The sequence below is a fragment of the Apteryx rowi genome, unplaced genomic scaffold, assembly GCF_003343035.1.
Source record: "Apteryx rowi isolate R43461 unplaced genomic scaffold, aptRow1 scaffold_69, whole genome shotgun sequence".
Lineage (NCBI taxonomy): Eukaryota > Metazoa > Chordata > Aves > Apterygiformes > Apterygidae > Apteryx > Apteryx rowi.
The window spans coordinates 2012863-2033770 of record NW_020450971.1 but is presented as its reverse complement, the minus strand read 5'-3'; the positions used below and the strand labels follow the sequence as shown (position 1 = coordinate 2033770).

At 40.5% G+C, this 20908-nt stretch overlaps 2 protein-coding genes across 2 annotated transcripts in view; one reads left to right on the top strand and one right to left on the bottom strand.

Moving 5' to 3' along the window:
- Window positions 1-6457, top strand: part of ZDHHC15 (zinc finger DHHC-type containing 15) — a gene marked incomplete at its 5' end in the record, with an annotated part of 27362 nt that extends 20905 nt beyond the window's left edge. Inside the window, one exon of the mRNA XM_026086249.1 lies at window positions 421-6457. The remainder of the gene's footprint in view (window positions 1-420) is intronic.
- Window positions 6115-20908, bottom strand: UPRT (uracil phosphoribosyltransferase homolog). The gene is made up of 8 exons (XM_026086311.1): window positions 20770-20908; window positions 20500-20542; window positions 14292-14361; window positions 12171-12233; window positions 11240-11401; window positions 10388-10486; window positions 9444-9576; window positions 6115-6204 (listed from the first exon to the last, which is right to left on the bottom strand). The coding sequence occupies exons 1-7, from the start codon at window positions 20856-20858 to the stop codon at window positions 9470-9472; spliced, it is 633 nt and encodes a 210-aa protein (XP_025942096.1). The 5' UTR covers window positions 20859-20908; the 3' UTR covers window positions 6115-6204; window positions 9444-9469.

The window sequence follows — 20908 nt, the reverse complement described above, 5'->3', positions numbered from 1 at the left end:
AGGATTCGAGGGGTATCCTCTGCTCTCCCCCTTGCRGGAGATGGAATAGTCAGATACAGTTTGCCCCTTAATTTGCTCTGGATGTCAAGGAACTCTAAACTGTATGCGAAAGCACTGTAATCCACTGCCTGGTTCTCCACATGAGTAAAGCAGTGCAAGATTTTTATAAATGGGCTTCTTGCATGTTTTAGGTGTGATTCTGTTTTCTTCCACTGAGAAGAAAACCCCAGAATGTTTCTCCTGTTGATAACTGGTGAAAACTACAGAATGCCTTTCTACCCAGGGAGTGAAAAAGCGGCATTTTCCCTGTCATTCTACATAGCTTTAAAATAATGGTCAAAGTCAAGGTTATACAGCCATATATTATAGCTCATAAGATCAGTGCTTACAGTTACACATTTTTCTTTCTTTAAATTTCAGCTTCCCTCTCAGGAGCCAACATCCCTTCTCTTTTCATGGACTTCAGTTTTGGGGGTCAAAAAACAAATGGATCTTCAAGATGAGAAAACATCATGAAGTATCATCTGATAGGAATCTGCATTCTAGAGTGCTTCTCTGGAAATCCTGCTACACGATGTTTCAAGGCTTTATAAGTTTAAGTTATGGAGTGAACAGAACAGTTTTATAGAGTGATTCTGGCCAATCTTCTTTGGCCTGCTCTCTTTATTTTATAAATAATATATATTTTTTATTCAAAATAGGTGAAAAAAATATTGACGTGAGTGCATTTCCGAAGGCCTTTTCATTTTGCAAACATCAGGGACTCAAGCTCTCAGAATTCTTCCAAGCCATAATATTCTTGGGAAACCTATTTATTTTGAGACTGATTCTCCAACCTTCTCTAACAAGTGGCATTTTCTAATAAGTGTTTAAAGTCCTATCTGAGTAAGTTCAACTCAGCGAGAGACAGACTTGCATAAATTTGGGACTAAATTGGTAGTTGGATGTGTGTGTGTTGAATGCAAAAGTGCTGAACATGCATATACATGTGCAGCTGCGTATGGAAATAAAATAGTTAGTCATATTGCCAGTATCAAGATTCAAGAATATTGTGGCCATTGGTGCTTTTTTCTAGGAGGGTGTCTGTCTTAGATTCTGAGTTATAGTGCCCTTAAAGCCAAATCCTGCTTGCAGGTACCTAAAATTCTAAAGGGAATTTTAGACAGTATGGTTTGCATTAATTCCTAGGGCTAGGGCTAAAATGACAGAATTTGCATGGCAATTAAAGCATTTTCACCTTATCCCAGGATCAATGTTTGGGAATTTTTGTATTTATGGAGTCAGAAAGGAAGGTGTTAATTTGAAACAGATGAGTTGGAAATGTGCACTGAATATTTAGCTCCAACAGTGGCATTTGGAGCTTACCCTTCGCAAAGGTGGTTTTAGTCCCATAATGCTGAAGAGACAGCAGCTGATGTCCTGAATTAGGTCAAACTTCTTCCGAAGTAAATGTATTGACTGGTGTTGTGAAGATTTTTTTCAGCACCAAGAGGTGATCAGATTTTTTCTATTTATTTGACTCCATTTGCAGTCAAAGGAAAGCACCAGTATTTTTATTCTGCAGCATGGAACTGAGAATTTGCTGTTTGTATTATATGCAGTTTTCTAGATCTGAGTCCTTTTTTATCTGCACGGTTCAGATCTGGCAACTCCATCGCTCATGTTTGAATTAGATGCATGCTTGAAGTATTAATATACTGCCTTTAAGGTCATTTGTTACACTTAGCATTTTCTATCCAGTTGTTATGTTTGTTTATTGCCCCTTGGTGTTGACAGGGACTCACCAGCAGTTGTGCATGTCATGAGAAATTACCGGCTAAGTGTCTGCTCGGTGGCAAAGGCCTTGGCTACACACTAGGTCTTTTCGCCTCTGTTTACTCTGCTGCGGCTACCAGTATCTCCACTGGTAGCACATTAACGAGGCAAAGGAGTCGCGCAGAGATTTCCTGTCCATGAGGGTAGACATTTAAGTATCTGATATAAACCATGCCTTTTAGACAGGCATTTTATGCGTCAGTCCCTAATCTCTGTACTTAGGTGCAGAGCAGGCAATACACTCTGTAGAGCGTCTTATTGCTAAAATTTAAATCTTAAGAGATAAGGTATGTTCTTCCGATCTTAATATAAGTTATTCGCCCTTTTCCTCAGGGTGTTGCCCAACGCTCTGAATGTTCCTGCCGATGACGCTTCAGCCACTTCTGTTTGATGGTTCTGTAATCGAACGGCTGTTGACTGCTGAATCTATTCTTCCTATCAAATCTAAACCTGCATTGCTAGTATAAATCTGTTGCTGGATCTTAAGTTGTGTTTGGTGAAAGATGGCAGTAGAATTAATCACCTTGTTTCTGGCAAAACATATTTCGGAGGGGGGTCTTTAGAGGAAGATGGCAGTTAAATGCAATAGGAAATCATAGGAATTTAGCGCCAACTGTTATTTGTGCCTTTTCAAATGCTAAGGTCTCTAAATTTCTACTGTATAAAACCAAGAAGATAACTTGGCAGCTTTCTGTTTCATTCTGTCAGCTCAAGAGTATTTTTAGGATAGGACTATCGGAGCTGTGCCTGAAGGCATGTGGAGCTGCAGGGGTTTTCTGGGCAGGTTCTCGCATCCTTTCTGGATCTGGTTCTGTTTAGGGCCGTTTCATTCTCTGTGTCATTTATTTGCCAAACTGTGGCAGCAGCAGCAGAACTGCCTAAAAGATCTGCAGACGGTATCCCTGTTTGCTGTCCAGCTGCGACACTGTTCGTTAGTGAATAACATAAACTTTTGTCTTCAGTTGTAATTACTATAAAAACAAATATCTTTATGATAATGCTTATGTTTGGAAACAGCTTTAAATGTTTCCAAGTACTTTTAAATGATGCTTTGACATCTTTCCTTAATTTTTGCATACTGTTATTAAGTAACTGTTCTTGTGACTGGTTAGAGCTGATGTTCCACTTTCCTTAAAAGCAGCTCAGCCTCACCTGGTTATAACAAACTCTTGTCCAGGTGGAAACAACGAACGTTTTGATAGCTTCAAAATCACTTCAAGTCAGTATTCACGCTGGCCAGATTTTTGAAAGCTTCAAAATGAAACACGAAACAAACACAAAAGTTGTGTTAAAATGAGGCAGCACAAAATGTAGAAAAGTTCAGGTATGTCTGAGTGACTGAAAAAAMTCCATTTTGCTCTTCTACTTACTTAAAGGAGAACTCCTTATACTGTGCCTGGAACTGTACTGTTTTATGCTGCGTTCCAGTGCAACAGAATAGAGCCGGGCAGATTCCTCTACGTCCCAAGATGAGTTAAAGGGGAATATAAAAGGCTGCAGTGAAGGTAATACTGCCCAAGAAGGCGGCGTCTGTGTTGTGTTTGCTGAAGCCACTAAACATATGCGTTCTTCAAGGCAGCACGTAAATGGACAGGCAGATTTCTGTGGGAAAACCTAGTATTTTTCAAAATATTGCTACTGAGATCTCTTTGCCTTGTGCATTATTGTAACTGGTGTTTTGAACAYGGTTTCAGATGACCTGCTAAGGAGAATGCAGTTATTTCGGTTAGTCTTTTGGGCCATTAAAAAGACTGCTAGCTAGAAATTTAGTCAGCATAAAAGCAGTAATTTTGACTGCAGCACCTAATACTTGTGGTTTTAAAGCTGGCTTCTGTTTACTTTTTAAATTGGCTTTTGGTTTTCTTAGCTTCTGAAAGTAGCATATGCGTAATGTTCTGTCAAATATGCTAGGTAAATGCACTGGAAAACAGAAATTACTCAGACTGATTCTGTAATCATTGCTGTAGGTGGCAAAACAGGTAACGTATTCAGCCAAGGTTTTTCTAACTTGCAGAGAGTCCTTTAAGGGGAAGAATCCATCTCGGCTTTTACCGGCGCCGTCTCGAGGGTAGACCTGCGTGCCGCACTGTGGCAAAGGCCCCAGGTGGTTGTCTTGGGAAGTTTACTGTCGGTCTCTACCTAGCTCCGTCTGTAAACTCAGTTGCACCCCAAAAAAGCTGGTAAATTAAACTCCGAAGGTTTGAATCTCAATTCTATTGCTTTTTTAGGTTGTGTGACCGCGGTGTTTGTGAGGTTGTGTACGCTGTGCTGTTCGACCGCAGCCGGGCTTCAGCGTGGAAGTAGCGAGGTGACGGGTGCCGTTCTCAGCCTCGTGCCGGAGGCCGAGAGCGTTTCCTCTGGCTACGCGGCTCGTACCAGACCGACGCTGCAAAATTAAAGTAAAGGTGTTTTTCAGCTCAGGGTCAGAAATAATTATTGTCCTTAGTTGAGGCTGCGTTACCAGGATAAGCTGAAGGGTAGAAGCACCTGGGTTTAGAGAAGGGCGCTTTTGCTGGCTTGGYGCCCGGCAATGCCGCCAGCGGGAGAGCGCCTGGCCCAGCCGCGGGCTGCTCTGCCCCCGGGGGCGGCTCTCCCCCCCGGGCGCTCGGCCGCGCGGAGCAGGCCTCGGGTGAGGGTGCGGGGGCTGGAACAGGGCTGCCAAACGCTGTGTGCGAATCTACCAAACGGTYGTCGGATAGGAAGGTATATTCCCAGTCAGCTGGCCTGGCCGAAAATCCGCGTTCCAGAAATCAGACGCCCGCTTGGCATCTCTTTGAAGTGTCGAGCATGGCGGTGGTTTTTGTCAGCTTAAACCAAGGCCTCCGACTTGCGCGCAGCATATCCTGCCTTCCCCCTGGCCCAGTCGTTGTTCATATTGCACCATTTTACCGAGGCTTTTCTTGTCCCTCCCGTGAATGGGGACCTCGTGTGCTATCAGCAGCTTTTCCGAGTGGACGTTGCCGTGGGAAGGGAAGAATTCTCTTGCTGGACTTTACTGTGATACTGCCACTCTCTTACTCCTTTTGTCTTGGGTTAATGCTCCAAACTAATTTACCACTAACGACCGCCTCCTTACCTCTCCCCCTTCTCTCCCGTTTGCATTCAGGCACACTGTACTCTTAAAAGAAAAAAAAAAAGAGAAAACATCATATTGATGTCTCCGTGGATTGTATTGCGACAAGTCCTATCCTTTGCCAGTGAGGGCTRGGTAAGGAATTAGGACTTTGATAAGCATCACTGCACTGTGGGTTTTTCGTTTGTCTCTTGCTGCATTGGTATAGTATGTTTTGGGAGTAGAATAAGATTGTATTCCTTTAAACAGGGAGTAGTACTGTACTTTTCTAATGGGCTCTACTAGTGCGCGTAGTGTACTCTAATTGATAAGGACTGGGAAGTTTTCTTTAGCATAGCAGTAATGAATGTTAACTTCCTGGAACTAATTAGAAATATGATTCAGCAAAACCTATAGCAAAGATACTTTTTAAATTCTGTATTCTGATGTGGACTGAAAGCACAACTTAGTATTAGTTACCAAACCTAATGCATAAAGTCTGTAACGCAATAGGAATGTAAAGCGTCAGGAAAAACCCCTTTTCCTCCTCCCTCCCCGTGGTTAGCTGTAAAGGAAGATTTCTTCAGACGTATTCAGGGAGCAGCTGCCTCTAGCGTAGCTGTTAAGCCAGCACAGCAGACTTGCTGTTTGCATAGCTGCTAATTCATGGAAGTGTCGAATTGGCAGGTTAAGGAGGTACCCTTGACCTTGTTTATTAAACCAGAATTAACTAACTCAGAGGGTTACATTTTCATTTCAGTGACTCCTGTGATGCACGTTTTTGAAATTGATCCATAGTACTTGAAAATACCTTGATTTTATTGATATTTTTCCAATTATATCAGCTTCTGTTTTGTTACAGAACACTTGCAAAAATAAACTCATTTTGAAACCATCAATTAAAGCATTTGCATGGTAGAGTGGCGTTTTTCATTAAAAGTAATGGTCTGTCAAACAGCTTGGCAGTGACGAGCGTTTCAGGGTTGTGGCACTACACGTGTACTCTCCTGCTCAATGCTTTATTTCCTCTTCTGCTGGTTAACGTTGAGATCGCACCCGCTGCTGCGCATTTTTATTCTTACTGTCCTTTTTACTTCTCGCTTTATGCTCTTCCTCCTGAATATGCAGTTAAAATATATCAGGTTTCAACTATTTGTGCTGTTTTCTTTGGAGACTAAGAAGGTGAGTAGATGTCACTTTAAAAAGTTATACAATGTATTTTATTTGTAACTAAAGTTAATGTTTGTCAGGTATGGGTTTGTGATTCTTATCATTCAGACCGCTTCCTTCGCTCAGAGCAGTGGGATCCAACTTTCTGTGTTGCTTTTATCTTCTTCCTAAAAAAAATCATATTTCTTTGCTTTCTAGCTTCAGTTTGGAATGTAAAGCTTGTGAAATAAAACTTAAGTTTACATTTCAAAGATGAACCTATAAGTTTATTATGCCTTCTCATGCCATTAACATTTTTTTTTCCTGTATCAACAGAAGAAAAACAGCATTTGTAAGTACAACAGCATTTGTAAAGCTTTAAGTGGATCACAGCCACTGTCAAAAAATCATAAGGGTTATGTGTAAAAAAACAAAACAAAAACATGACAAAGGGATCGTCCTTTCTTTATTCCAGTTGTGCTTAAGAAGACACATTCTTGCATCAGATACTAGTACCAAACAGCTCATATAACACTAAGGTATTTTACTTGATGGAATTCGTGTTATTTCCATACTTACTGGACTCTAAACTTTTATTTGGGGCTAAATCCCACAGGAAGCATGAGAAAAAAAAATCTTTGTCCTCCCTGTCAGCTTCCTAAAATGAAAAAATTGCATGTGCAGCACCTTCTCATCACTTTCCTTTATAAACAGAAATGAAATCCTGTGGATTCTTGAAAGTGTTGGTGGATTGTCTCTCCCCTTTCCCAGAGGATCCTGGTGCTCCTAGCATGTATCTAAGAGGTGTAAATTCTCATATCAGCATCTGGAATCCCGATTATGTAAGGAGCTGCCTGGCTTGGTGCTGCAGCCGCAGCCTCCAGTGAGGAGGAGATAAGATTTGATGACTAGTGTCATAAAAGACCTTGTGTGAAGAGGTAGGTGGAACTTCATGTGCTATTTTGAATTAACTCCATGTGTGGGAACTCTTTTGCAATAGTTACGTTCACCTGTGGACTTCTGCTGTACTTGCTGATAATGGAAACATGAGCTATCCCAGAATGATTCCAAACGGCAGCCTCTGAACAGGCAGCTTCTATTGCAGCTTCCTTTTTTGCTAGGAGCATGTAAAACAGAAATTATTCTATAAATTCTTTTATCTAGGTATTTTTCAGCTGAAAGACTCATTTATGTTTGTTTTTTAAAATGGGCCCTTCAAATATTAATTAAATCTTAGAGAGGTTTGTCATTAACTAATCCTATGTTAGAATTCAGCTGTATTAAGAGTTTTGCCTTGCTTCAAAGTAAACCAAGTCGGTTGCTCTCATTGGTGTTCATCGATGGGTTTGGATTTGGCACGAAAACTTGCATTAAATAGAACAATAACTGAAATAGTTGCTCTTGCATTAGAAAGCTTTGTTTGGGAACCAATATGCTGCCTCCTAGCCTGGGTCAGGATGACTTTCATTTTTGCTTCTCACTGATAACCACTGTAATGTAAAGAACTTTTCAGAACAAGGAAGACTGGCTTAGTGGGCTCTGTGCCAATAACTTAAATTATTGGAAATATTAGCAGAGATTCCATTTTATTGATGCATTACTACATTCAGTTGCTTTTAGACAAACCATAGGACCTGCTGTTGGTATTCATGAGTATTCTGAGTCTGCAAAATTTGCATTAAATCAGTGCTGCTGTGTTCAGCTAAGGACATGACACATCAGAGCTATGTTGTTTAATACTAATTCATCCCTTAAATTAATAGGAAGTAAATGTTTTCCAGTGAATGTTGCAAATGGTGCGCTGACAACATGTGGAATGTTTAGTCAGGTTCAGGAGTCTGCTGCTGTTGCTGGCATTGAGACTTCGGATATCAAATGGGTTTTTACAAAAGCTTTCGATATACTCATTTTTACTGTCTGACAAACATTCTCTCTTTAATATGAATGCTTTGTGTTTCACTAGCATTTTCGAAGTGTTTATATGGTTTATACAGTTGAATATGCTGTACATGTTGCTTTGTCATTTTCTATTATTGTTTATACTAGAAAGCCTGCATGGTTTATACTGTACTGCAGGCAAGGAGTGCATTAAAACCATTTTTGGCTAATTTATTATACTTGTGATTGATTGGTTATTTCTTGTGAATTAGCCCATGCTCAGGAAAAACATTCTGGCTCTGGAAGCCTTACTCAACTTTGAGACTACTGCTTGGGAGGGGGAACGGTTCTTCGTCTGAGCCAAAAAGAGGGTTCACCGAGTTCTGCCCCCTTATCTTAGGAGGTGTTGCTTGGGGCAGCCTAGACCTTTCGGCAGATGGCTTTGCATGCCAGTCACTTGTCAAGAGGTAGGAAGCCCTGTACTTGCGATGACATTCTGTATTTCTGCAGTTTTTAGAATATGGATGTATTTAAAGAAATAATATATTGTCTCTATAAATTAATTTTCCCAAAGTTATAGTAAGACAAGATGCTAGGTAGTTTTTAAGCGTTGGAGATCCTTTACTTAGTGCCCTGAGCTATAAAACCAAAGAAAGTATTTGGCTGTATATTTATGCCCAATCTGATTCGTACAAGCACTGCATTCAATGTTTTGAAAGTGTGCTAATCAATTAAGGCCACATGTGTGCTTTGACTTTAAGCCCTGTTGCTCTGTGAACAGAGCTAGAACTTGAGTCCAACTTTTTGCCACAGCTTGTCTTTCTTTAAAACGGTTAGTGATACTTGCTGATTCAACCACACAAGTTTTAAGAGGCAAAACTTAAATACTGTGTGTGCAGAATTTCTGCAGACTGCACTTCTCCCATGCTCAGGTTCAAACCCCAGTTTGCTACGGCATTTACATTGCACTAGGAAGTGTAATAGGAAGATAAATGGTTCTTTCTTCAGTACCATGGAGCAAGACAACTACAAATTTTTTACTATTTGAAATTAATCCATAGAGAGCAAAATTCAAAGTTGTATCTTTAGTTATTGGCCACCATCCAAAGACTGAAAATGCTACCGGAAGTGTAATGTGGCTGCTAAGAATTACATTGAGTTTGAAGTGCCTCCATCCTTTTGGAATCATTAAGCATGGCTGCAGTGGCTAAACTGGAGCGATGTAGGCATTAACAGTAGAAATTAATACACGCTTCGATGATTTTATTTTGCTCTTGCAAGCAGCCACAAAACAGGCTGTAGAAGAATAAATAAGTTAAAGCAGAGAGTGTAGCAATTTATACAAGCACAACATTAATATGATTTCAGTTTGTAATGATTCAGGGTGCTGTGTTACTGCATCTGATTCCATGTTCAAGCAGTAACCAACTAGAAGTAATCTAGGTCAAATATTTCCCCCCCTTGGCCAAGAAGATTTTTAAATATGCCCTCAACCAACTCTGCTACAAGTAATAAAACGTAGAAAAAAAACACTTTTGTAATATCATACAGCCATATCAGTTTGTTCCAAATGTGTCAGTCCGTTCCAAAATACTTCTGTCCAAAGTGTGTTGGTGCAACAGGGTGAACTTCTGTAGTTAATATTGTGATCTCTGGGAATTCCTGGATGATAGATTTGGCACCTTTTGAGAAAGGGAAAATGGAATAATTAATAGTGCATTGCAACAGTATTTCAGGACAGCATGTTAAATCATGATTAGCTTGCTGTAGATCAGTCAGCCTCTGTTCTTCCATCTCTGGTTCATGTTTCTGGCTTAGCTTATTGGCTATGAGAAAAAAAACTTCAGAAATTTGATAGATTGGTTTTAGGGTTTTTGTTTTGTTTTTAAGCATATATGTATACCTTCAATCTAATCAGAAAAGCGGTTATAGATTGCCAGAAATAACTCTGAATGCACTTTGATCAGTAATAGTGATTGCTGCTGTGGCCARTTTTTAACACAACCTGCAAGATGTGTTTTCCTGCTCCACAGAAATGTGTTTTCTTTTTTGGGAACATCTTTTACATTTTAAAGCGTTTAACATGCAGACAGTACAGTCCAGTGGCTGACCTACTCAACATGATCTGTGGGCTGCTACAGGCCAGAGCAACAGAATTTGTATTGCTTTGGGAGCCGCTGAAGCATTTGTATACCTAGCAGCACTGCAGTCCCTGGTTGCAGGTATACTTAGGCATTTATAGGTATATCTGCAGTTTTGCCATTAGGTGTTACCGGCCTTTTGCTTTCTGCTAACCCACTCCACTGCCCACGCCAAACATGCCAGTGTTCATTCTTAAAGTTTAAAAATTCAGTAATCAAAAAATTCTCTTCTGAGCAAAGCTCAGAAACAACTTTTCACCATTATCCAGCATGTGTGACTAATGTAACTCTTCCGCGCTAAACATACCTGCGCTTGCTCTTCTGTCCCCTCTCATACCCTGCCTCAACTTACCATGAGGTGTGGAGAATAGGCTTAGCAGGATAATGACACTTGGTTGTACGCCGTGTTCTATAAGAACTTTTACAGCCTCAATTACAGTATTACCGGTGCCTGAAAGGGGAAAAAGTGAGATTTTATTTTTTTCCTGGTTAAAGAGCTCATCCTAAACCATTTGAAATAGCTGCATTAATACTGTTGTGGGACTGAGTGACAATGCTGCCCTTTTCCACTGGAAAACTATCACCTTCATATGCATTAATTATAGAAAATTTTGGTCTCTTGATGAAGGAACTTCATCTCTGTACTGAAATAGCAGACTTTGTCAGGTTTTAAGGACTGAAGTTGATGAATTTTACTAATGGCAAGAAATCTCATTTGAAATAATAAAATGGTAATTAAGAKCTCCTTGTATAGACCCAGAATTAAACCTTAAGACTGGAAAACTCACTTCATCCTGACAAACTCCTTACAAGTTGAGATTTTTTGGTAGTATTAATTATATTTAATTTTAAAATAACTTAGTTCTAGGATTATAGTATTCATCAAGAAAAAACCTTTTAATAGCATGGTCAAAATACTGTTTGAAGACCTCTCTCATGGCAAAATAAAAAAATGTAATTTATATCAAACCTTAATGCTTCAACCTATTTCTTACAAATGCAGCCATACACAAATGATTTGCTCTGCATTCATACTAATGTAGGTTGATGGATGCCTATTCTGGCAAAGTCTGATATATTCTGTACTATGACACCTAAAGCAAGCCCAAAACCTAATACAACCCCATGAAATTCAGGAATATTCTTCTAAATACATGACATACAGAGACAGGTCTAACTGTAAATAATAGTGTAGGTCACTTACTTAGTATTGGGTACATAAGAAGAACTTTTCTCCTGTAAATGTCTGGTGGAAACTTGGCATAGTACACTTTTGCTCTCTGAGTCTCTTCGTCACTCTGTATCAGGATTTTTCCTATGCGGATTGATCTACAGCAGTCTCGTAAACCTTGTTCCATTGCCTCTCCTCAAATTGAACAGCAAACAAAACCCAACAAAAAATTGTTACATGCTAAGAAGGGGCACAATTACACGATGCTACAATTAAATTGACAGTCCCAATATTCTATTGGCAAAGCGTTTTAAAAAGCATATTTTTATCTTGGTTCTAAGTATTAAAAACACTTTTTTCCTCTGTTTAGACAGAAAAACAGTCTGCTCAGTGTCACTTAAGTTTCTGGCTTTTTGTATTCCCATATACTAGTGTTAATCAAGTTTTCAAAGAAAAGACATCAAAACATAAATACAAATAACGTAGTAATTCCTATCTGGTTTGAGAAACATCTTTGAGCGATTCCGAAGGATACCATGGTGCAATAAGTAGTACAGAAAGCTGTGGAGCTGCTGGATTTTATATCATAGATATGAAGATTTGAACAGTATTAGACAAAATAACACTCTGTCTCTACCACTTGCACAATTTAGCAAAGCTTATTTGGAGAACTGTCTTTGAGCAGAAAAAGTTAGCGGTAAACAATGAAGGACAGTAATCCTGGTAGATCTGAAGATCCTCTAATAGTTAACAGTTGTTAGAGGAGAAGGCAGATGAAATCCAGTGCAGCTATTTATCTGCTAAAAATATGAGACATTACTTGTTCTGTGATCAGGGGTACCTAAGGAAGAATGGCAACTGGCAGGTTTTGGTAAAACTTAATTGCACTTTTTAAAAATGAAGTTGGTCTACAGGTTTCAAAAACTTTGAACCCGTACTCATTCAACAACCCAAAATTGCCTACCACTTCTCATAATGCTGACTCCGCAGTTTCCCTTTTCAAATTTCACTCCTTCATACTTGTATCCTGTTAGAGGAAAGAAAGACCAAATATCAGTGGAAGTGATTGCTCCCTTTTGTCCCATTTTAATGCCCTTTAAGGTACTGTTGCAAGTGACATTCATGTGAACAGAACTGATATCCCTCTTAATACCTAGGGGACAACACTGAGTTGCAAGTTTCTGAACAGGTGGCACAAAGCAGTTTTTTGAGGCTGCACACCATATCCTGCAGTCCTAAAATAAGCAATGGAAACAGGACCAAAACCATAAATTGGTAAAGAACTTGTGCTTTCTTTACTTTTAAAAGTTGCATCTAAAGAGTGGCACAGAAGTGATCTGTTTGTTTTATAACTCAGTCTTCTGTGATTATTTTATATGGAAGATGCTATGCAAAATAAAGATAAACATTATGTCCCTAAGAAGCCAGGTAAATGCACTCTGGTGTCTCACTCATGTGAGACAGGAGCCACAGTAGTGGGAGCTCAGGTCTCTTGTTAATTCAAAGATAAGACAACAAAGCAAGATGGTCCCCTTCACAGTTCTTCAGCTGTAACCCAAGAGGCTGATAATGAGCTTGCACAATATAACTGCTGGGAAGGAAGTGTATTTGGAGATTTTTTTTTTTTCCCTAGGCTTTGCATATTACCCTGTCTGACTGAAGGAAGTCAAAAGGCTCTTTTAAAGGAGAAACAATAGGGTGTTTAATTGATGTCCTTGAGGATAAATCACAGAGAATTGACAGGACATGGGAAATTCTGCTTCTGAGCCAGGAGCACTAGAAATTACCTGTGCTGATGGGATCTTACAAATGCTTGGAGGGAAAGAGTGAAACATAGATAAGTAGCAATTCATCCAAGTATTTGAGTTCTCACAGTACACTTCCTATTGGAAAAGTTAGGTTGAGGCCATTTTAGCGCTCTCATCAGGCACAGGGGTTGGAACGAGAGGTCTGACATACTAACTGCAGACCTCAGGGGTTTCCTAAGGTAAGACTCTACAGGATGGCCAAGAATAAGTGCAGGAAACTTAAGTCTTTTCATCAAAGCAACATGTGCTCAGAGAACAAGGCCTAAGACACTCTGCCCATAGCCAGGACAGTGGCCCAGTCAAAAAGACTTGTAGAGCTTCCATGTAATGTTACTTGCAGAAGACCTGCCAGTCAAATTGGGTAATGCAGAAAGCCAGTGTCATCAAACCATCAGTCACCACCTGACCTGGAACAGCTCTGAAGCCAATGCTCAAGAAGTAAAGTTGCAGCTGTTTTAGCAAGGAACCCTGGTAAGTGATTGTCCCCTCTCAGCACTTTCCTAAACTCTAGCTAGTKTCAAAATTGACCTTTTGCCTTTCATCTCTTCTGTAACTAAAATGTAGGGTAAAGACCTACAAATGACTTACTGTCAAGGGCTGAGTTGGGAAGAGGGTGCAAGTTTACGGAGAGAGCTGCTCTTACCCTGGAGGAAACATAAATGAAATCCTCAAGGGGAAGAGGGCTAAGCTGATGCATGTCTTACGGGGTAATGTAGGTTCAAAGTGTGTACACAAGCGGGCCTCAAGAAGTAGCTGATGCATTGTAAGCTTTTACTGCACTATCTGTGAGTAATGTGTGCAACTTCACGTATCTTTAAATTTAATAGGAGCAGSCCAAAATTATTGCAATGGGTTTCCTCTAGTCTTAACACAGCCCCTTTCTATTTCCTGCTTATCATCACTCCCAGCTGGCCCCTACTTGTAAACAGAGGCAGATTTAAGCTGGCATTGCGAAACTGCTTCTGCTGAGTATTTTTTCTTTAGCAGGCATGTGAAATGTCATCAGTTTTAATTCAACATTGTGGTAAGGGCAAGTAAGCTGATACTGCACATACAGGGGTAAATTTTCATCACCATTTTGCAAGGCCAATTTTTAAAACCAGGTAAAATGACAACTATGTGTTTTGCTGAAGCACATTATACCTTCCAGCCTTTTAAATACTATGAAGTTAAACTGTTAATGTTAAACTGCTTCAGCCTCTTGCAACAGTTCCATATTTTGTTATATTAAGTTTCCGCTTCCAGTCCCACGGGTGGGGGAGTAAGTTCCCACTTACCTGTTGGAGTGGTCACTGTACATTCTGTGTATGGTAGCTGATTCAGTCCCTCTTCAACCACAAGTCTGATCTGTAGAACCAAAGGAATCAGACAACTTAAAGGGCTTTTTAAACTATGGAGGTAGGATACTAAATGTTAGTGTTTTTTACAAGTGCTAGGTGAACACATGTATCAGCTGAAAAGGTTCTCTTTTAGCAGCAGTTAGAGGTTACTTGAGACCTTTTTGGAGCGATGCCTATGTCTTGTCCACAGATCAAATGATGGCCTTACAAACAAAACTGAGGGGAAGGGGTTCACCAGCAATCCCCACCACCCTGATAAAAATGAGTGAAGCACCAATGTTAACTTTATTTTGCTGATAGAAAATACTATTGAGAAAAGGAAAAATTCACCAGCACCCCCTGGAGTTCCCTAGCAGCTAGGGCCTCGGGTCTATTTTCATACCAATGTTTCTACGCATCAGCTGCAGTGGGGCCCAGAACGGCCACAGGAGCTGCAGCAACGCACCACGAAATGCCCAAAGACAAGTCCGTCAATCAAGCAATCTCTTCATCGCCCTCTTTGYTCGGCACCTGCCAGCTGCCGCTGTTAGGGGATGCTCCGCAAAGCGCTTGCACTTTGCCCAGTGCAGATGGCCCCGTGTCCGTGGTGACACCTCCACAGCAGATACGGCTAGCAAGTTACAGTCTCTCTAGCCTCGAGTGGCCGGCAAACGTCGAGCTCTCCCCTGACGCCAGCCCTGCAGCTGTACCCAGGCAAAGCTAGCTAAACCTATTCATGTGAACCCACAATGATTTCCCATGAAAGATGTTCTGGGTATTAAAGATTTAGAAAATGTTCTCTAGCAGCAAGCCAAAGATTCAGAAGCTAGAATTGCTCAAGGACAGCTGCTGCCAAGCCAAAGATGAAACCTATTAAGCAAAAGTCACTGTATAATGGCAGAAATGAGGCGATTGCTCCTGGGACCAAGCAAGTGTCTCTCGTCTCAGACACTTCTAATTCCAGAAACAGGGCAGAACAGGCTAGAGGATTTTTCTTCTTATCTTCCAGTCTGCCCTACTTCCTAGCAGGCAGGCAGGCTCTACTAGGAGTTAGCAAAGGTCTCTTTAAACTTATAGTCTCTCTTTGAAGAGATTTTTAGTAATTTTAGTACTACAAGAATTTTTATCTAGAGTTGGATTTGTGGCAGCCATATTCAGAGGTAGTGATCAGATTAAACCAGTGAAGGGGTCAGAGGTGGGGCAAGTCATATATAAAGGGAGCAAAAGACAGAAAAAGCAATTCATGAGGTAATAACGATTAATTCTGGCAAGGGTCTATACCCTCACTGCAGCCAAGCTGCATATGGGAACCGGGTCCTTTTGTCGGGTCCCCTTTGTGCTTGACTCACTGCATGTCTTTGGTAGCTCCAGGCAATGTATGTCAGGAAGCAAGTTTTACCACCTTCCTCCTCCTTCTCCATATCTAAAAATAGAGTTTTCTTCCTCAGTCTTTTCTGGAACACTTTAATCCTGAGATTGAAGGCACTAGTGTTTCTATCTGGGATAGACAACTAATGGAAGGACATCTTCTGACAGAAGCAAACCAAAAAATCCTTGATTTAATTGTAGGTTTCTGGGATGTTTGGACAGAGAAAGATTTTTTTAAAGGTTATTTCACAGCTCTGGAAGAAACACTTTTTTTTTTTTTTTCTATACCGCTTTGATGTTGAGAGGGTTAGTGCCACTCCACACTATCTGCCAGATGTTCTGAGCAAACCAGTGAAGGTCTATAGTCAAATTATAAATCTCATTGTCATTGCTACACATCAATATATTTTATAAAGAGGCAGGGAAATATTCTGTTGTAAACCAGTCAGTTTTGATAAAACATTTATTTTTGTACTACACTTTTTGTCTCCTCTAGACTCAGGGATTATAATTTCTGGCCATTTTCAGCTTCTTTCCTCTCTGGCCCTGAGGACCAGCAACGCTGCTCCTCTCCCAGACAAGTGGTTGTATCTGCTTCAACTCTAAAGCTGAGCAAGTCCTGTTATGGCCCACGTGTGGAAAAGGGAGAGGTAAAGCTTTGAGCTTGAGGTAGAAGAGTTTGACCAGAAATTAAAACCAGTAATAGCAATTGTTAGCAATAGCAATTGTTAGCAATAACAAAATTTAAAGTCTGTTTTAGCTACTTTTTTAAATAAGAAGGAATGTTAAATTCTAGCAGGCCTACCTAGTTAAATTGTCAAGGCTTACAGACTTATGCTGAAGTTTTAGTTTAAGCATTTAACGCTGCTATACAAAATTATACAGTCAACATGCTGGTTTATTACAATTATGTGTTTAAGAGTTACTCAAGAGCTTCTGCAGTAAGCAAAGGGAATTACTGTTTACTTTGAACCTTCATTAATATAAGATTTGTTAGAACTGTTAGCAAAAGCCACAGCTACCAAAAGTCTAAGGATTTTTAGCTAATTACTACAAACATTTCAAGGATGTGAAAATGGTAGTGATACCTATCTTTTCTAGGCCAATTAATCATGTTAATAAAGTCTCCTTGCCACACAAATATTACTGAAGAAATCAGGTTTGACCAGTTCTTCAGAGTCTATAAACAGATAAATTTGGATATAGGCAACTAAAGAAAGTAGGCTGACACTACTCTAATTTAGAAGAGGTATAGTCATGAAATAAGGAGACCAGCTACAGTGCAGTTAGAGATGGCACTGCACTGACCAGCCAAAACTGAAAAAATGTGAGCCTTTTAAGAGCCATCCCAAAAGGTATCAGTAATCCTGAGTGGCTGTATGTGACACAACTCTCCGACCTGCCTGCAAACTGAAAAAAGGTGATGTAGCTGCCAATAAATTAGAAATTAAATAAATTCTGGAGCGACCATTGTATTCTTCCCCTATTTCATGGGAAGACAGTAATCTAGCTGTATTTTACGTGATAATCATGTATCCCTTAATTTCCAAGATCATAACAATTCCTAGGTGGATCCTCTAACCCACTGTGTTGCAGGTTGCAGCCTACTGTAGCTTTTCTTGGAAGCGGAAGGGAAGGCAGGACAGTGGAACCGTCAGTAGAATTTCACACTAGTACAGTTCTTGTCACCTCAGGATTGCAAACCACTTATAAAATATGCATCATCCTCCTCTTTGAACGGAGGTAGGTGGGCAGAAAGGTAGAGTGCTCTGTTCAGGGAGTTGCTAGTAGGGCTGAGGAAAGAATGAATTCCTCAAACTCAGCCCTCCAGTCAAACCGCAAAGCATACCTTCTGCTCCCTGCTGAAAAGCATCACTGTATTTGCACACTGGGCTTGTAGGCCAGTGCTGTGCAAATGACAGGCATCTGCCTGAATCGAGGCCACAAGACAATTTTGCGTGGTCCTTGCTGAAACTCTAGACAGGCAACGTCCTCTATGTCTCTGGGAGACACCTCCTCTTCCGCTTATTCTCCTGGTCTCTTAGCCTACACCGCCATGCTGCTAGAGTTCCTGCACAGTGGGTGTGCAGCACCTGCTTAACTTGATGGGGCTGGACCCAGTTTACTGTGTACCTCCTACGGAGAACACCTTGGAAAAATACTCAGAAGGTCTCAGCAAAAATGCTCTGGGCTTTGTAAGTATCTAACCAGTGCTATAGAAACTCTGCAAGATGCCATCAGTGAAACACTGCACGGCTGCTGGACAGAACAGGTACTAGGGTTGCAGCGTGAGCCTTTTGTGCTGAGGTGCTCTGTCCCTGTTTCTCAGGTTGGTCTCACTAGCACTTTGAGGTCTATCTGTTGTGATATCTACTGCCACAAGTCATAATGATTGATCATTTCTTATTTTAGATGTTTATTCCCCATACCTGCATCTTCTCCTTCATGAACACAAGATCAGTTGCACTCATCCTCATGATTTTAACTCCACATCTTTCAGCTGCGGGATCACAGCATTGGCAGTCATTTCCAGAAACTCTTTGCTAACCTTTACCACCTGTTAGCTCCTTTCTCCCACAAGCACCTTTGAACTTTTTTGTGTAATCTCTTATGTGTGAAACAAACTACTATAAATTCATCAGCTTTAAAATCCCTCCTTAAGACCTGTTCCTCTTGTGACTCTAGAAGATACTGCCAGCAGCTACTGCCAAAGAAGTAGCAAGCTAAACTTAGTTTGCATTTTCTCTCTGCAAAAATGTGTATTGGGTTACCCTACAATCACACATTTGTTCTTCTGTTCACCTACTGCATCTTGTCATTAAGGAACACTGTTTGCTAGTTGTATGGAAAACATATATAGGGTCTGAACTATGTACACCAACTTCAGCAGAGGCCCAGTCCAACATGAAATTGTGATCGTTTCTGGCCATACCTAGTAATAACATACAGAAAATAAGACAGTCCCCTATCCTAGGTATTGTTTTGCATAATATTCCTTCTACAAAATGGAAAACAGACTAGCAGGTTCTATGGCAAATATCTGCATGACCAGCAAACAGAAGCATTTCTGTGAAGAGCAGCTCTGCAGCTGTAGAAGTGTGGGTCAGCCAGCAGAAGATTCTGGTACAGTGGCCTGAACTTAACTCACTGCCTGGAAGCTGCAATCCTGTAGCAGTGAGGAGGAAAAAAAAGTCAGTGCTTGCCTCAGAAGGCACAGTTCCTCCAAGTAAACGTGCGAAGGTGTGTGGGTGAGACCCTTCACACTAACTAACTATAATAAAGTACAGTCAGGACTGATTACAGGTTTTTTCCTGTCTGTACTGCAATAACCATGGTTTATCTCATTTTTAAAGTACTAATCAGGAATATATTTCTTTTCTTTAGTTCAAACGAGTTTACAGGAAGGAATGGTCCTTCAAGAGCGCAGCATGATGGAAACCTAATACAAGGTGAAATCAGAATGTAAACCAGAAACCCTTATTGTGAAAGAAGTATTAGTGGGGAAGGGGTCTGAAGCCTGGACTGGAGACCTAAACCCTGTAAATACTGGGATTGTTGGTGTTCACCTCCGTTGGCTTCCTGAATCTTTTTTGCACATTTGAGCATGTGAAAAGCCTAAAACCACAAAAAGTAGGAAAAATGAAACACAGTTGAGCTGGAAGTTAGTCGTTCACAGGTTGCAGATGTTTTCTGGGTTGTCTCTGCTTGTCAGACAAACTGTAAAGGATATATGTCTACTTGAATGGTATCTGCTGAGGACTGTTGGCACAGAGTGAAGTTGGGACTGTGACATTTTGCATGTCCGTTACGAAGTGCTCTTAGCAAGGAGGGTACTCCAGTCAGTAACTTGATCGAATAGTTAGAGTGATTAGATTTGCTGGCTCATTTGTTGACCTTTGCCATTCTTGCAGCATGGGAACGTAAGAAACATCCTCAGGAAGGGAAAAGCAGAAGGGAAAGTGGAACAATCTGCAGAGGTAAAAAGCACTGCAGTCACAACCTCAGGCTGTGGTCATGTCCAAGGCCTGAGCAAGGCTAGATCAGGTGTGGATTAAGATTGGGTTCATCACTGAAAGCCTGTCTGCCACAGCAGGTGGTGCTGATCTGGTCTCTGGACCAGTCTTCACTAGAGGGGGAAAAGAGGCTTTCCTCGTTAATGAATGCAGGTTTGCAAACAGGAAACAACTTCACTAGTACAAGGCAGTATTTGTGCGTGAGTGGGTGTTGTGGATTTTTTAAGCATATAATTTAACTGAGATAAATGTTGCATTCCAAATAGTCTTTGTTCTGACTTAATAAAATGTTTGAAAACTTTAAATTGTTTTGTCCCTGCTAGTAACTACCATATGGTTAAAAAGAAATTCTGAGTGTGGGTGCCCCCAGAGTTACGAATCTAACACACAACAAATGCCAAGAGGCACTTCTGTATGCAATTAGTTGTTAACATCTAGACCGTAAGAAATCATACAGCTCTGTTCACAAGATCAAAAGTACTGTTTCAAACTAAAACTGAATTATCCCCAGCCCCTGTGCATCTGTTTCTACACAGTATTCTCCATTACTACTTCTCTTTATCCTGAAGTAATGGTGTTTGATAATAACATGGTTTCTGGAACCCTTTGAGATGAAAGCAGTCTATAACAAACAACAGAAGTCCCTGTGCAGAAAGTTGCTGTCAGACAGCAATTTCCTTTGTGTAGAAATGTTGCTCTCCCACCACCATTATTCTAGCAAGAAAGACCTGTTTTATGAGAGAGTTACAAAGTACAACACCAGGAAGAAGAAATTCTTCACCTACCAGACGATCAGCAGAAAATACGAAGTCTCCTCTACTGGCTGTCCTGAAAAAGGTAATAATTTCTATTTTAAATTGGGGAATAATTGTAAGAACATTGATTAACTATAATATTAAATTCAAGCACAATATATTCTAAAGGCAGTTCTAAGAAATGTCTCCTGCCATATACTAACTTTAGTACAGTTACTGTATAGTCTCTGTAGAGACTTTGCCTCATAGGTTTTCTACTTGGTGGAGAAGATTGAGATGCAGTACGCTGTAGCCACTTACTGCTGGCGATGTTGCTGCACTTTACAAGTAGCAATTAAAATACGAAAACATAAGGGTGGTATTCTGTAGGTTTTCCATTGTGCCACCATTCCAGCTCAGTTCCAAAATGTCTCACAAACTCATCTGCACCAGCCTGGAA

Bases quoted from the DNA above. Each gene is read 5' to 3' on its own strand.
- UPRT (XM_026086311.1), bottom strand. From the start codon at position 20,858: ATGGTGGCACAATGGAAAACCTACAGAATACCACCCTTATGTTTTCGT. The intron at 12,234-14,291 runs GTAAGTGGGAAC...TTCCTCTAACAG, and splicing joins TACAGTGACCACTCCAACAG to GATACAAGTATGAAGGAGTG. The intron at 9,577-10,387 runs GTAAGTTGAGGC...CTTTCTCAAAAG, and splicing joins CCTATTCTCCACACCTCATG to GTGCCAAATCTATCATCCAG.